Below are 18144 nucleotides of genomic sequence, written 5' to 3'. Positions count from 1 at the left end.
CAGATAGGGAATGGCAGCCTGGTTTTTTGTTTGTTTGCTTTTCTACTATTCTAAGGTTCAAGAGACACATATCTCTTGTAGTATTGTTCATTCGTCTATATGTGGGCATACGCCACAGTACGCACATAGAGATCAGAGCACTCTATGGGTCTCTCCTCCCCCATGTGGGTCCTTTACCCCCTGAACTCCTCTCCCAGAAAACGAACACATGGACCTATGACTGACTTCTAGATTTCTTCTGTGAGAGGAGAGAGGGATGGAGGTTATTTCAGGAAATTTCGTAGGCCGTATCTTACACCTTTGTTAGCGATTTCTAAAGCTCCCTTTGCACAGCCAGAAAGATTCCAAAGCCAGCACAAAGCCTTCCCTCCCTGGAACTGGAGTTAGACCCATACGCAATCTAGACTTAGTATAAGGCAGGGACCACCTTCGTCTTTGTTTGTCCTGTCTGAGCGCACGCAGGGTTAATGCTGAGTGCCTCTTCATCATGCATAGCACTGAGTCTCTACTGTTCAATTCATGTGTTCTGAGTATAACAAATTTCTGATAGTCTCCTTAAATGTCCTTGCTTTCCAATCTTAACGCTGATTTTTTTTTTAGTATGCTGAGGAGTGACTGCATAGAATATACTTTGTTAAAGTATTTGCATAATTACTTTTATGTTATGTTATGTTATGTTAAATGGAACATTGATTCTTTTTCAGTGGTTTTAGTCTTTGTGGAAATGCAATTTATATTTGACTTTTAGGTCTAAAACTTTCCTAAATGTATTAGTTGTGGAGATTCCTTAATATTTCCTGTGCAAATGATTATGGCTTCTCTGAATGCAAAGTATCCATTTGTTCCTGTTTGTACATTTTAATTTGCTTTTTTATTTTTATCCCAATGATTAGAATTATTAGGATAATGCTGGGTAAAATATAAAATGACTTACAATTTTTATTTCTGTGTATGTATTTGTGTCTGTGTATGCCACAAGTGTGTGGTCACCCACAAAGGTCATTCAGATTCCCTGGGGTTGCAGTTACAGGAGACTGTGAGCTTCCAGATGGGTGCTAAGAATCAAGCACAGGTCCTCTAGAATAGCAGCAAATGCTAGCAAGTGCGAACCATCTCTCAGCCACTTATTCTGTCTTTTCTCAAAGAAAACATCCAATGCATTTTTTCTAACATTTCTTGCCCTGTTCTCTCTGTCCTTCCCTTTTCTGACTCCCAGCACATCTACTACCTTTCTTGATATCTCCAAAATCACTGAAGCTGTCTTCTTCGGTTTTTTTGTGTTTGGTTTTTTGTTTTTTGGTTTTTTTTGGGGGGGGCTGTTTGTTTGTTTGTTTGTTTGTTTTCTAAGAGAGTTTCTCTGTGTAACAGCTTTGGCTGTCTTGGAACTCCTTCTGTAAACCATGCTGGCCTCAAACTCAGAAATCAACCTGCCTCTGCCTCCCAAGTGCTGGGATTAAGGGTGTGCGCCACTGCCAACCAGTTTGTCTTCAACTTTTTAAAACATATTTGCTGAGATATATTTGACATTTAAAAAACAACCAAACAGATAGACAAAACCTGGGTCTGGAAAAACTACTTAGTGATCTAAGTGTTTGCTGTGTCAGCAAGAGGACTGAGGCTCAGATCCCCAGAACTAGCATTAGTCAGGTAGGCATGAAGGCCTGTGTGAAATCGCAGGGCTCAGAAAGAGAAATGTTCTCCATGGCAAGGTGGCTAATGAGACCAGCTGTATCAGTGAGCTCTAGGTTTCTTTGAGAGACCCTACGCAGAGAAGGCCAAAGAACCATGGAAGCAGATTCCTGCATATGTTTCAGTCTCCACACCCACATGCCACATATATGCCCAGAAACATGTAAAGACACACACTAAAATCAAAAACACCAATGACAGCCTATGCTGGAGAGGATGTGGAGTAAGGGGAGCACTCATTCACTGATGATGGGAATGCAAACTTGTGCAACCACTTTGAAAATCAGTGTGGCAGTTTTTCAGAAATGGGAGTCAACCTATCTCAGGATCCAGCAATACCACTCTTGGGAATATACCCGAGAGATGCCCAATCATACTACAAAAGCATTTGTTCAACTATGTTCTTAGCAGCATCATTTGTAATAGCCTGAACCTGGAAATAACCTAGATGCCTCTCAATGGAAGCATGGATAAAGAAAGTGTGGCATTAGAGTACTAACTCAGCTGTAAAAAAGCAATGACATCTCGAATTTTGCATACAAATTGTTGGAAATAGAAAACACTATCCTGAGTGAGATAACCCAGACACAAAAATATGAATACGGTATGTACTCACTCATTAGTGGATTCTAGCCATAAACAAAGGACATTGAACCTAGAGTTGGTGATCCTAGAAAAGCTAAGTAATAAGGTAAACCCAAAGAAAAACATATTTAGATCCTCCTGGAAATTGAAAGCAAACAAGATCGCCAGGCAAAAGTTGGGAGAATGGGGGTAAGGGTGGGGGCAAAGAGGAGGGGGGAGAGAGAAGGGAGAAGGGGAGGGTTGGGAGAGCTTGGGGGAGTGGGATGGTTGAGATGGAGGAAGGACCAATATGGAAGCAGGAAAGAAGATATCTTAATTAAGGGAGGCATTGTGGGGTTGGCAAGAGGCTTGACTCTAGAGGGGTTTCCAGAAATGCACAGAGATGTCCCCAGCTAGGACCCTGGGCAGTGGAGGAGAGGGTGCCTGAACTGGCCTTGTCCCATAGTCAGATTGATGACTATCTTGAATATCACCATAGAACCTTCATCCGGTGACAGATGGAGATAAAAAACAGAGACCCACATGGGAGTACTCTACTGAGCTCCCAAGGTCCAGCTGAAGAGCAGAAGGAGGGAAAATATGACCAAGGAAGTCAGGACCGCAAGGGGTACGTCCACCACTTGAGACAGTGTGCCTGACCTAATGGGAGCTCACCAAAGCCAGCTGGACTGGGACTGAACAAGCATGGAATCAAACTGGACCCTCCGAATGTGGCTCACAACTGAGGCAGACTGAGAAGCCAATCAATGGTAATGGCTCTGGGATTCGTCTCTACTGCACGTACTGGCTTTTGGGGATCCTATTCTATTTGGATGCATACCTTCCTAAGCCTGGATGGGGGGGGGGAGGCCTTGAACTTCCCACAGGGCAGGGTACCCTGCCCTCTCTTAGGACTGGAGGGGGAGGGGGAGAGAGTACATGGAGGAGCGGAAGGGAAGTGGGAGGAGGGGAGGAAGTGAAAATTTTGATTGGTATTATTTATACAGTAATAAAAAATTTTCAGGAAAAAAGAAAAAAGACACATGCACACGTGCACGTGAACATGCACATACACACACACACATGAAAAGAACAAAACTCTTAATATTTAAGCTCATAACTTCTAAGTTTGGACATCTGTATATGTCTGATACCAACTACCACAATCATGGTATAAAATTTACCTTAGATTTCCATAAACACCCTTTTGTAGTTCTTTAGTATCCAAAATTCCATTTGCTCTTTTTCAGACCAAATACAATCTCATTCCTCTACCTTCTGAACTAACCATTCTTTCTTCTGTCACCACAAGCCTGCTTTTTCATGTCCTGATCAAACTGTCCACGGTAAGTATAACATATTTTACATCTGGAATTTCACTTCTTGCATTCTTAACGCTTCCATTCTCATGCTGGATTCCCTTTCAGTTCGTTCGCATTTTTTCTTTAACATTTAAAAAGAATTTGAATCGCAAATATTAAGTCCTTGCCCATGATTCCAACATCTTCAAATTCTCCTGGTTGGTTTCTTCTGATTACTCTTTCTCTTAACTACAAGTCACCTTTATTCTTAAACTACATACCAAGCCAATCTTCGGGGGCCGGGGATACTGAAGAGACTTAGGTTTTGCTATCTTTCTGAATGGTCTTTATTACAGCAGACACTGAAGTTACTAATTAGTAACTGAAGCTGAAGGCCTGATTGCATGGCATGTAAGGATGTGTCTCTTTGGCTTTGTTCTTAATAAACCAAACAGGCAAACTGCTGATTCCAGAAGCAGTCTTTCTCTTGAAGAGAAGCCCCTCCCAGGGATTTAATGGAAAGCTTGAAGTACATTTACAAGACCCTCCAACTGGTAAGATGCAAAATTCCAAGCATCATCACCACATTGCTTGGTATGCAACTGAAAATTCAAGCTCATTCGTCGTTTCAGCACGTTCTCCATGCTGAGCTCCATGAAGTTTTCATGTGCACACATTTTAAGGGGAACTCCCCTGTCTGTTGCTCCCATTTGGCCATGATATCCTGCTTGATGTCAGGAAGTCCTGACAGTCCTGAGTGTCTTCTCTGAGACTTCAGAACCACAAACGATGGCTACCTATTTAAGTTCTAACCATTCTCGGATGGCTTTGAAAAAAACGCGCACCTCATACACTGTAGTTTCTGACAGGCCAGACTTGTAAGAAGTGTGAACAAAGCTCATATGTACGTATGTATGCATGTATGTATGACACCAACTCCATAGTCTATCACATGAGGTAGATAAGTACTCTACCCATAAACCACACTAGATCCTGCTGGTTCCAATCTTTCCCCAACTATTTTGGCATTTGCTGAGGAATGAACTCCGTATCTCTTTGAGGATACAGTTCATTTTTCTCTTACTGATTTTAAAATTCTTCCTGTTTTGTATGTGGAGCTGTGTCTGTGTGGCTCTCTTTATCAGACTTGTACTTTATTAACATTCTTGATTCTGCAGAATAACACTATCTGTCAAAGTTGCGTAAATTTAGCCATAATTTCTTTCAATTATTTTTCTGTTCCTTTCTCCTCTCGTTCTGGAACTGGAAGCAGATCCATGTGACTATATTGATTGTGTCCTTCTAAATCTGAGTCTTTTTAACTTTTCTTTTTTTCTTTCTGTCTGACATAGTAGATAATCTTAACTGACATATCTTAACATTTGAAGATTCCCCTACCACCTCAAATCTACAGTTGAATGCAGATGATATATAGTTTTGTTTTAAGCATTATAGTTTTATCTAAAATTATTACTTGCCATCTTATCATTTAAATTTTTATGGACATCTACCATCTTGTCAATCATGGTTACTATGCAACCCTTTAGCTCTTCATAACTCTCTTCATTTAGTTCCTTGAACATACTCAATTGTTTAAAAGTTTATATGTATGTAGTACATGTTCCTGTGTGAGTTTATGTGTACCATGTTCATGCAGGTGCCCAAAGTTGTCAGAGGTCTTAGATCCCCTGGAGCTGGAATTAGAGGCAGCTGAGAGGTGAGAGCTGGGAACTAAACCCAGGTACTCGGTATGCGCAGTAAGTACTCTTGACTGCTATTCCATCTTCCTGGGCACCTGGAATACACTTCAAATAGTCTGCTTAGATCACTGTGTAATAAGTTTAGCACCTAGACTGCCTCCTGGACGGTCTCCACTAACTCCATCTCTAGCGTGAACCACACTTTCACGTTTCTTTACATGCTGTTACTCATGGCTGAAAACTGGATATTTTAGATAGAATAATGTGGCAAAGTTGAAAATTAGATTTCTTCACTACTCTGGAAAACAACCTAGACATCTCTCTTTTTCATTGGCACTGTACAGAGTGAGCGACCACCTATCTTATTAGACTCTCAGGTTCCTAAAGGAAGGGATGACTCTGTCTTGTTATAGATTCACCATCTTATCACATGGGCACTATCCACGATTTTTTTGAATGACCTAATAACTAATTCAGAAGGCAAAGGCTATCATCATAAAAAGGATTTACTTAGAGGAGGAGACCTTTGTGAAGTAGATGGCTTATAACACTGTTCAGCTAAGCCAGTGCTATCTGGATCCACACAACCTCAAGAGAGCAAGAATTTCCACAGAGAACCAAACTGAAGACAAGAGTATGTTAATATAATCCTCTAAGACAGCAGACCTGAGCTCGTGGGAGCTCACCAACTCTGAACCAACAGCTAGGGGGCCTGCATGGGACCAACCTAGGCCCTCTGCATGAGTGTGACAGTTGTGTAGCTTGGTCTGTTTGTGGGACTCCTAGAAGTGGGATCAGGACCTGTCCCTGGTGATTGAGCTGGCTTTTTGGGAAACCATTCCCCATGCTGGGTTACCTCATCCAACCTAGATGCAGGGGAAGGAGCTTGGTCCTGCCTCAACTTGATGTGCCATGCTGTGCTAATTCCCTTGGGAGGCCTGCCCCTTTCTGAATGGAGACAGAAGAGTGGATGGGGGAGGGGAGTTAGAAAGGAGGTGGAGAAGGGAACAGGAGGAGAGGAATTGGAGGAAACTATGGTAGGCATGAAAAATAAATGAAAAATTTTAATAAAAATGTTTCTAAGGCATATATGCACTTCAAAGTTTAAAAAATAAACTGAAAATCAATAACTCAGAAAGTTTAACTCAGTTTGTTCTATCTATTACCGAGAAAGCATTAGTAAATATAGAGAAGGATCTAAGTATAAACATAAACAACTACTACGTGAGTATCTTTTTAAACAACCATACTTTCAAACAACATGGTTCATTAGCTCCCGTTATTTTCCCGAGAGCTTTATTTATACTTCTTAGTATTTTCCACATTTCACAGAATTTATCCCTAGAACAGATTTCAGTGAAATTACTATTTGTGGGTGAAGATGAAAAGGCAAGAGAAACACAAGCCTAGTTGGATTGTTTCAAAGAATCAGACCTACATACACGCATATCCACTGCACTAATCAATGTTATCTAAGGAAATACAACACTGATGTGCGCCAACAAGCAGATATTAATGAACACACTCCCCAAAGCAAGCTCCCAGAACAACCATTCGTCTCACTCTGGCCCATCTCATTACTCCGTCTGCCATTAAACACCTAAGTCATTATGTTCTTTATGCTTAACTACAGGAAGAAGCAAGCTGAAAAATTAAGCATTTTCTTCAAAAGATCTATTTCCCATTTGTACCAATTCCATTACTCATTTCAATATTGCATTTCTCTCCCTGACAAATCTCTATAAACCAATTTTAAATTCTTTTTTGGAACAAGGCTGAACATAAATATACAAATACTGCTCCACTCCCTACTGAAAATTACTTTGCACAGATCGGCTAACTTGGATTTTTAACAATCATCTTTGCATTATGCAAATTAATCTTTTGACATTTTCTTATAAATGCACTGATGGTGTTGATTTAGTTTCAATTCAAAAATCAGGGATTTCATTACCCTATAAAACATATTCAGAGTTCAAAGTATTTAATGGGGGTTAAACAAAATGCAAACATTTAATGCAACATTAAGCATGTAAAATAAAAACTTGATTGCCTAAAGAAAGCATGCTATGCTGTTACCCTGGTGACAGGTTAAAAAAGGGATTGTGAGATGAATAGCTGTATGATATGAAATTAAAATGTTTCACATCGAACAATCCGAAATGAATTGGGAAAGGTTAGAGTAGAGGAGAGAGAAATCAATTCTCCAATGGCAATGGTGAATGGGAAAGAAGAATGAATAGGATTTGCCAGTGGGGTGCAACAGCTGCCAGGATCCTGCAGCCACAGAATCACAATAATACTGATGAAGTGTGCAAGAGCTTCTGGAGTCAGGGCAGGGAAGAACAGACTCGCCTAAGATGATATTCAGCCCTCACAGGACAGCCGAACTGAAGAGAAATATTTTTAAAATGTGATCTTCAGCAAAACATTACAGATGTGTCATCTTGCACATGCACAATTCCGTGCTTGGGCCAAGAAACGGTCATAGTAAATAATTAAAAACACCGTAGCAGAAGCAGTAAGAGCCATAGGAAATGACTGCATTAGTGTCTTTCTCTCCTCTTGCTGCTTCCAGAGGCACGCTTGCTCTGATGGAGGTGTGTATTTCCAAAGATGCTGTATGGTCATGTGTGTTTGGAAATATGCAAAGTATATAGTCAGTCACCAACCAGCAACGTTGTTGTAAAAACATGACCTACCCGAGAACATACATGAATCAAGTGTGATATAAAAGTTGTTTTATTTCATAGCTGGTATAAATGTGATGCAATATGACATACCCTTTTAAACCTCCTATAATGCAAATCACACAACAAAACTGGCTTTTTCTTACAAATGATTTTCACAAGGCTACTTTTTCTGTGTGCCTTTCCCCAATTACCCTTCAATGCTTAAAATCCGATTTGAAACCTGAAACTCACTCTCCAGATGGAAACTCAAGAACAAATGAACAAATTACATCTGAGACCGGGAAAGGCCACTGGTTTTCAATAGCAAGAAAACCTCAGATAATTGCATCTGTCGAGTAGAAATCACTAGGACATTGATTCTCCATTTTATCAGGAAGCCAGATGAGGAAAGAATGTACAGCACAGATGTCAGGAGAACAATAACACAGAGAGGGGATTCAAGAGAACGCAATTTCCCCTTACAGGATTGTGCTTGAAAGGGTTAAACTGGTGGCAGGCTGTGTGACTGGCCCGAGCACAGGGTGAGGTTACACACTGACCCACACAGCCTAGGCCAACCCTAACATAGGGAATGCCTCATTTCCACATTGTGGGCTGAGCTGTTCCATCAGTATTACCACAGGCCACTGTAAAAACATTCTGGTTTCTGGACTTTAACATCTGAACCAGTACTGGGAAGAAATTATGGGCATAAAGTAAAATCTACGACCTCGTTCAGTTCAAACAGGCTCTGAGCTGAAGAAGCCTTGGGCAGTCACCCCATACAAAACTGGTATTATTCAGACAGGAAGATAAAGGCATAAGGTTGAAGCAGTTTGGCAAAGCTGTTAGTACCATCTTACCATGGAGCTGGAACCAAACTCCTGGTACCTCACTAGGTGCTGGTCCCACAGTTCAGTGCTGGGTAAAGGAGTCAAAACAACCAAAGCAATCTATGCTTTCCTCTCCTGAAAAATCTAACTAAAGGCTATGCCATGAATCAAAGGCCTTTTGGTGTGTGCATTTTCAGTGGGTAAGAGACGTGGTAGGATACTGTCACACTCTGAAAGACATTCTCATGCAAATTACCTCTCTGGATTTATTATTTCTACTGGAGCAAGATTTCCAATCATATATTAATTTTTAATGAACAATTTTTAAAAACTACTATTTTGAAGAATATTAACGTGACAAAATGTTAACAATATAATGGCATTTTTAAGTCATCTTTTTAAGAGGAATGCTCCCCTTTTCTATAAAGTAAGGCACAAGACTTTGTACATCTGCATAGAAAGCTAATCTGATTCTTCCGCCTCCACCTCCCAACTGTTGGGATTATGCACCTGTACTGGCCCTTAGGCTCATCTATGCCTCGCTCTCTACCCTCTTCTATTGCTCCTACTCAACTTCCTTTGTTGTATTCTCCCCTTCTTAAGAGTTACCGATGCTGGAAAGTTCCAGGGCTCAGACCTTGGCGACTGCTATCTGTCACTGGTCTCCTGGCTTCAATTTTTACTAGTTACAATTGTGTCTAACTCTGCAGCCAGGAAATCTTGGTACCTACACAACAGCAAGCTCCTTGCTGAAAACCTGCATTGGTTCCCCATTTCCCCCAAGGTACAACCCTCAGTTCTTATTTAAGAGCTACAATCTTTCCTTGTCCCTCTTAGGGAGAGGGACGGGAAGGAAAAAAAGAAGAAAACATGTGTCTTAGCATTTCTAACGAAACACCATAATCAAAAAGCCAATTGGGGAGGAAAAGCTAAAGCTGACACTTCCACATCACAGTTTATGAGTGAATAAAGTCAGGACAGGAGCTCACACAGGGCAAGAAACTGGAGGCAGGAACTGATGCAGAGACCCATGGAAGATGTTGCTTACAGACTTGTTCCCCATGGCTTGCTCACCTGCTTTCTTATAGAACCTAGGACCAGCAACCCAGGGATGGCACCACCAAAAATTAGACTGGGTCCTCCCCAATCAATCACTAATTAAGAAAATGCCTTACAGTAAGAACTTACAGAGGCATTTTCTCTTATTTGAGGTTTCCTCCTTTCAGATGACTCTAGCTGTGTCAAGATGACATAAAAATATACAGCACAGCATGGAAGGGAGGGAGGGAGGGAGGGAGGGAGGGAGGGAGGGAGGGAGGGAGGGAGGGAGGAAGAAAGAAAGAAAGGAAGGATAGTTGGTTATTCAGTACATGTTCCACATACACCCCCAAAAAAATAGTTAAGAAAAAAAATCATCAAATTGATGTGGAGACATGCGCCTATAATCCCAGAACCATTAGCGATGTGGGATTCCCCTCTATATGCTGTGAATATGTTTCATTACCATTAGTTAACAAATAGGCCACTTTGGCCTATGGCAGGTCAGAATAGAGCCAGGCAGGAAAACTAAACTGAATGCAGAGAGAAGGAAGGCGGAGTCAGGGAGATGCCATGTAGCTGCTGAAGGAGAAAGACACTGGAACCTTACCAGTAGGTCACAGCCTCAGGTGATACATAGATTAATAGAAATGGGATAATTTAAGATGGAACAGCTAGTTAGGGATATGCCTGAACTATTGACCAAACGGTGTTGTAATTAATATAGTTTCTGTGTGATCATTCGGGTCTAGGCTGCCAGGAAACAAAAGCACAGTCTCAGATTACACAGGAGCACTGCTGTGAGTTCAAGAACAGCCTGGACTACGCAGCCAGTACCAGACCAGTTAGGACTACACAGCAAGACTGTGGCTCAAAGCAAAACAAAAACGTGTAGGAAGGGGCTTCGCATATTCCAATACTCTCAGCAAGAACTGGTTTAAGTGCTGACACACTGGTGTATTCTGTGGAAACTGCCCAGTTCTCCCACCTTTTTACGGGTGGCACAATCATTTGGACCCAGCCTCACAGGTCTGGCTCCTAGAGCTCCTGGAGCTCCTTCTACAGAATCAAAGCAAAGCCGAGTCCACCACAGAGAAGCGACCTGAGCCACCCCATACTGTGCCACCCTTTTCTGGCCTAATGTCCTGTTCAGGGCATCTGTCTGGATCAGGACTTCTGTTACCTGCATATAAAAGCTTTTAGTTTATTTGAGATATCAAATTATAGCCCTCTTTAGAGACGGAGTAAAAGGTACTTACACTGGACTGAAGCAGGCTTTCTTTTGGGCCACCAACCAGCTACCAAATCATAACACAGAGATGTATTATGAGTTATGAATGCTCAGCCTTATCTTGTGTTTGTCCCACTAGCTCTTATAACTTAAATTAACCTGTTTCTCTTCATCTACACTTTGCCTTGGGGCATTTTACCTTTCCTTCATTCATGTCTGTCTGGCAGCTGCCTGGCAGGCCATGGGTGTCTCCCTCCCTCCCTCCCTCATTCTCTCCTCTCTCTCCTTCTCTTTCCTTTCAAGCCTAGATTCCTCCTCCTACTTATTCTCTCTGCATGCCAGCCCTGACTATCACTCTACTGCCCAGCTATTGGCTGCTCAGCTTTTTATTAGACCAATCAAGCGCCTTAGGCAGGCAAAGCAACAACACATCTTTACATCGTTGTGCAAATGCAACATAAAAAATGTAACACATCTTTACATCGTTGTACAAATGCAGCATAAACAAATGGAACACATCTTTCCCTAGTTAAAGTAGTCATGGAGAGGTTAAACTTAGAGGAACAGGGAACAGAATGTTGGCTCTCAGGCAGGAGAAGGGAGTTTATCATTAGATACAGACTTTCAGTTGTACAAGATGAAGAAGCTGGAGGGCTGCTGCAAACACTGTTAGAGTCGACACTACAGACCTCTACACTTAGAAATTGGTGCGGGAAAATTGTCTGTATTCTGTCAATCATGTTTTGAATAAACGCTGATTGGCCAGGCAGGAGGTGTAGGTGGGAAAACCAGACAGGAAGTGGAAATGATGCAAGGAGAGCAGGAGACTTCTGGGGAGGAGGAAGTTGATTCTTCCCACTCCTGCCAAGATCACCAAAGCAGCAGGATGTGAGCTGCCCCACTGAAAAAGGTACTGAGCCACAAGGCTAACATAGATCAGAAAAATGGGTTAATCAAGATGTGAGAGTTAGCTAATAAGTAGCCTGACCTAATGGGTCAATCAGCGTTATAACTTAGAGATTTCAGTGTGATTTTTCTCTCGGACTAAACAGCTTGGGTGGGGGGAGGGGGCGCGGGCAGGACAAAAACCCCAACAAGCAGGTCCGGCCACTCATGTTACAAGAAATGGCGACAATAGTAAATTCTGCGGTTTAACACAAAAGAACATACCACAGCTCTCTCCTCTCTTCTTTCTGTCTCCCCTCCCTCTCTCAACAGGGTTTCACCACGTAGTTCTAGCAGCCTGTACTCACTACGTGGCCTATACTATGCTCAAACTCATAGCAATCCCTCTGCCCTAGACTCCCAAGCAATGGGATTAAAAGTGTGAGCTACCATGCCTGAACTCACTAGTCCTCATTATCAGCAACAATCATTAACAATCATTAATCATTAACAAACATTAATCTCATGAATTCCAAATGAATTAACCATGTTAATTCTGAGAGCATCTTCTGGTGAGCTATAAAAAGAATAAGTTGTTGTCATAGGGTTTCTATTGCTGTTGATAAATCAGTAACTAAATGCAATTGGGGAGAGAAGTGTTTATTTCACCGTATAGCTTGTTGTCAGTCCATCATGTGAAAGTCGGGGCAGGAACTTGAGGCAAGAACCAGGAGGCAGGAGTTGGAGCAGAGGCCATGGAAGAGTGTTGCTTACGGGCTTGCTACCCATGGCTTGCTGTTTTCCTAGTCCATCTAAAATCGCACGCCCATTGGTGGGCACCCACATCAATCATTCATCAAGCAAATGTCCCACAGGCTTGCCCACGGGCCAATCTGATAGAGACAGTCCCTTAGTTAAGGTTCTCTCTTCCCAAGTGATTCTAGTCTACGTAAAGTTGACAAAATACTAGCCAGCACACAGTCCAAAAAGGAAAGCAAGTAAACAAAATAAGGCCAATTAATTTAGTAAATTTTTATGTATTTGCAATAAAAATACTTTTATAAGCCCAGAGTTGGTATTTACTCTCAAAGACCTTGAAATAAATGCAATGTGTGAAAACAGATTAACACTGCTCTCGCCCCTTACAGCATGGATCAGGCTGAGGACAAACATCTAAAGGGGAACGGGGCTCTCTCTGTACCTGCCTCTTCCTTACTCTTAGGGACACCAAGCACATTTTCTGCTCAGAAAAGAGAGAGTTGGTCGCCGAACCACTATCCCTCAGTAAGTTACACTCTTAGCAGAAAACACGGGTGACGACTTCAGAGCTGCGAAGCTTTACTTCAGATGAGCTGCAGACAGAGGGTGGGAGGGCGGCAGTGATGTGAAGGCAGGTGGACCGTCTCACCAGCATCTGCAAAGCCTGAGAGGCAGAGGTGGGCCTGCCCAGGGTAAGGCAAGTTCCCCTGAATGCTCCACAAGCTGTATAGAGCTGAAGAGAGCAGGCATTTTGAGAGTAAACATTACCAAAAGGGACTAAGGGACTATCCCTGTTATTTTCTTTCTAACAATTACCAGTTAGTATACCAAATTACTACAGCAAACCCACAAAGCAGTAAAATCATTTCACATTCACATAAGAGAACGTGTTCCTTTAACAGTTTTAATATTCACCTCTGCATTAAAGTGTTTTTATTTTTAACCTTATTTTGGTGCTAGGGACAGTGCTCCAGGCCTCTGCTCTGAGTGACTGACACCCCGAAGCCCCAGAGGGTTAAGGATTGCAAAGGAAGGAGCATAACTACACAGTAAAATCAGTATGCACGCATGTAAAAAGTTGTGTTCTGCACACTTACAGGTGTCTCAAGAAGCGTACTATTGTTTCTGACATTAACTTTTCTATTTTCCCAGAAACCCCCCTATCACTTTACTATCTAAATACTATGCTACATAGTAATGCCTTTTTCCAAGTCATAAATGATGAAAGAGTAAAGACCACAGAGAAATTGGGAAAATAAGATCAGCAGCCAAAACAAGCAAGGCAGAGGAAGGGCTGTGAGCTACCGGTTTGGAAGTGAAAACACAGCATGGTGGAGCCACACCTGGAGGGTGACACGCCACTCCATTCCCAAGCCAATCATAAAAACAGCCTCAGAAGCCAGGCTGGGAAGGTCCCTCTATAGCAGACATGCAAATGTAACTTAGTGCCTCTATGGCTAGTGGTGATGCTGCCTTAGAGCCTTATGGCCTAAGTAAGTGGCCTAAGTAAGAAAATCAACTCATTAGAACGGAACAATCACCTGCCACATGGCTGTGCACAGTGGTCTGCACAACTGAACTCTGATCTCTGTATTTCACTAATATAATTCTTCCCACCTGTGAAAAGACAATGAGTTCCACAAATGACATGTAAAGTTGCTAAGGTAGTGATGATCAAATTTACAGTTTGGGGTAGAAACTCTGCAGAAGTCAAGCACAAAGGAAGATGGTCCCTGAAGGCAGTACCAGAGCGAGGTGAGGTGACGGAGCTTTCTGACAGACACTTGCACATCTGTCTCGATAGGGTTAAGCTATGCAGAAGCAGCAATTCACTGAAGTATACAAGTAAAACTTGTCTATTTGTGTGTGGAAATTTCCCTTAAAATGTTAACAACTAGGGCAGGTGGGAAATGATAGATGGAGAGGAAATGATGAGGCACTTTTTCTATGACTGTGGAAACCGAAAAAATGATTAGGTGGGCTCCTTATACTATCATAATTGCAGATGTTTAAAGACCTCTAAAACATAACAAGTTTTCTCAAAGAATCATAATATGATACTGTGGATTTTTTAATCAAAAAAGATTAAGCTCTGGAAAAGCAGCCCTAGCCCTGGGTTTAAGGCAAGAAAACAAAGTACAGGGAGCTGCCCTTCCAGAGTCACTAGAATGACTCTAATTATTATGCAAATGCATCCCCCAGGTAAGGCACTGCAATGTTTAAAGTGACTGTTAACGAAGTGTGGGATTAACCCAATTTTCACTTTTCTTACTTTAAGTCCTCTTCAGAGTCTGACCCAGAATAAATGAGCATATTTATTTCCTTTAAATAAAAGCCAGCACAGCTCCTAAAAGTCACGTCATTTCATCTTTAACTACTTAAGACTCCAAATAAGAAGAGAAGGAGGGCAGAAACATCACAGTCATTCAAGAAGTAGCCACACGAGGTCGAGATTCTCTCCTAAGCATACCCCTGCTAGAGCAGCACGGGCCCACGGACCCCAGTGGAGCCGGGCTGCCAAGATGAAAAGGACCATTGTGTTCGCATAGCCCATAGCCTTGCACCACATGTGGCTACTGAGCACTTGAAATATGGCCAGGGTGATGGAGAAACTGGGTTTTAGGTTTAATCATAAGAGCACATGTGGCTCCTGACTGCCATCCTGGACTGTAGGCCATCAGGGGAGGTAGTCATCAGTGTCACGGCTCTGCTGACCACGCCCCCTCTGCTGTCAGTCATCTGTAGTTTGCCAAACTATGGCCACACACCTCTCCCGATAGTTACTGATCATTCGTTACTCCTAAAAAGACTGTGCACTGAGCTTCCAGCACTTCCTCTGAAGAAGCAGCCTAAATGGATCACATTAAGTACTAAGATGCAATCACACACAACCATGACCTTGTCTACTTCCTCAGAGGCAATGTGATCCTGACCGGTGCTGAGCAGAGCTAGCTGATAGCCTCCCACCACCAGCCCACTCTCTCATTGTTCCTCTTGGAAAAAGCAAGAAGAAAGTAAAATAATGCAGTTTGGGTAACACAACAGATTTCCTTAAAGGGTTACTCTAGTAAGCACAACTTTATCATCAGTGACATCATCACTGAAAAACAAACATTGCCCTTGAGAATTTTGTTCTTATTCTGGTAAAAGGTGTGTTTCCCTTTTCACCTGGGTCACCAGAGAGTTAGAAGTTATCCTTGGGTTACAGATAAACATCTCATCTTGCAGCTTCCAATATCTGACATTTGTCTTTTAACCACTCGGACTGGTTTCTAATGCTGTATGGTGAACATTTTTCAAGACTAGCAAATTAATAAAATAGAAATAACCAATGCATGCTAAGCTGAATAAAATTCCCATCAAATATCAGAGCGGCTTCTGATCTCTACTGATGTCTAAATTAGACAGCCAAGATACTCTTTTCCAAGTTAAGAGAGAGAGAGAGAAAGAAAGAGAGAGAGAGAGAGAGAAGGAGGAAGTTAGACTAAAGCACTCACAGCACCACATTAAACAGTGAGTTTACAGTAATTTCCCCAATGACCCTAAGAAGATCAAGAGCCAAGATCAGACAGTACTTTTGCTGGCACGTTTCTGTGCAGACAAGACAATCATAAGTATTTTCTGATCCTTCACGTCGTACCTTGAATGCTCTTGAAAGTGCCGTGCTCGTAACTGGGATGCCACAAATAACGATGACGCTATGGCCAATAACTGGTTTCTCTCGCTCTGTGTTAATATGTGTCCTGTAGGAAATCAAGCCATCAGTCACATCTGCAATGTCAACATCTGCACTTCCTCTTACAGTCATTAGTCGATCAGACAAGAACTTTACCAGGCATCTATAACGGACTCTGCTCACTCGCAGCTCACTGCCTAACATAGGGACAGAGACTTTGGTTTGTTTTTAAAGATTATTCATTTTGCAGCCAGAATTCTCTGTTCACAGATTTACAAATACCAGAATACTGACATTCTTGAAAGCAAATTTAAAATTAGCATCTAACAATTATTTTTACACAAAACCATCACTTAAATTTTAGTGAAAGCTTCTTGTCTAAGCAACTATATTTCAAACGTATTCACATACACTGGAGAACAAGAAATGACTGAGTTTTCTAAAGCTGTGACTAAGAACCAATGCCTTTTATCCTAAAAGCTATGAGTAGACAATCCCAAAGTGTCTGGTCTGGCTTCTCTGCAATGTGAACAATGAAGTGTTGAGGGCACAGGTGTTGAAGGTGGCCAAAATCTCTCTGCAGCAGCCAGCAGAAAGGTGGGTTGATACATGGCTGATTCCCTCCCCTGTACCTTACCACTAGCCCTTTCATCTGAGCTCTGAAGTACATGAAAGTATTAATGTTTATTGACTCTTTTAGAGAAAGAAACTTGATTGTTTAGATATAAGTACCATAAAATAATAAAACCAAGGCATATTCATACAAGGCTCTTGACAGTCTGGTTCCCAGCACCCAAGTCCAACAGTTCAAAACTCTTATTTTTTATTTTAAATTATGTGTAGGAGTTTATCTTCATGTGAGCACGTGCACATGAATGCAGATGCCCGTGTGCAGCTGTTGTGGAGGCAGGGGTGTTGGGTCCCTGAAGCTGGACGTATAGACAATTATAAGCTTCTGATATGAAGTGGTAAGAACTGAACTTGGGTCCCCCAGAAGAAAAGCAAGTGCTTTTAACTGCTAAACATCTCTACAGCCCCAGGAAAGAGATTTAAATAGGTACGCAGAAGAAAACAAGAGATGGGAAAGCCAGGCCCAAGGAAACCTCTAGGAACCACGACAGCTCCTCACAGCTGATCCTTGTCATTGCTCCCATCCATAGTGAGGATAAGAGGCCAATGATCCGACCTCTGCAGAAGCAGATTGATGTCGACCAGGGACAAGGCCATGTTTCTCTAGCATGAAGGACTCAAAGGAAACAGAGGCTTGCTTCTTCTGCCCCATGTATGTAGTAAGAACTTGAAGGCAGATCAATCAACTGATCTATCAATAAATAAATCAACAAATTTCTCTCTCCCACAATTTTTCTTCCCACCAAAATTTGTTCATTCCCTGTGGCAGTGGTCTAGACCCTGGCAGGCTTCACGTGCCTGGCTGCCTTGCAGCAGGTAACTGGCTCCACCGGCAGATTTGTGCAAGAATCAATGGGTATCAAAGCAGAAGTCACACACTACAGGGTCTGCAATTAGCAGGCCAGTCACGTGACAGCAGACAATCACATGGTGCAGTCTGTACAACTGGAGTTCTAAGCTAAAAATATCCAGTGGGCACACACATTTATTTGAAAGAAATAAAGTGATTTGAACATTATTTCTAAAACTCATTCAAAATAAACTAAAAATTTAAATATAAATATTTTTCAAGATCTGTAGCCCATTCTTCTACATGAAGGTATTTCCCAAAATTGAAGGGTATGGAAAACCCAAGCAATACATCCCTCTTTGGGGCAAATCCCAGA

At 42.0% G+C, this 18144-nt stretch overlaps 1 protein-coding gene across 5 annotated transcripts in view; it reads right to left on the bottom strand.

Moving 5' to 3' along the window:
- Positions 1–18144, bottom strand: part of Pcca (propionyl-CoA carboxylase subunit alpha) — a 306130-nt gene that overhangs the window by 131141 nt on the left and 156845 nt on the right. For all 5 annotated transcript variants that reach the window (XM_085698173.2, XM_085698172.2, XM_048422206.3 and 2 more), the window contains one exon: positions 16313–16415. In XM_085698173.2, coding sequence (XP_085554299.1) covers positions 16313–16415 — 103 coding nt within the window. The remainder of the gene's footprint in view (positions 1–16312; positions 16416–18144) is intronic.

The sequence above is a fragment of the Myodes glareolus genome, chromosome 12 (genome assembly GCF_982192425.1).
Source record: "Myodes glareolus chromosome 12, mMyoGla1.1, whole genome shotgun sequence".
NCBI classification, from domain to species: domain Eukaryota; kingdom Metazoa; phylum Chordata; class Mammalia; order Rodentia; family Cricetidae; genus Myodes; species Myodes glareolus.
The sequence above is the reverse complement of the archived record's forward strand: the minus strand, read 5'-3'. Positions and strand labels throughout refer to the sequence as shown.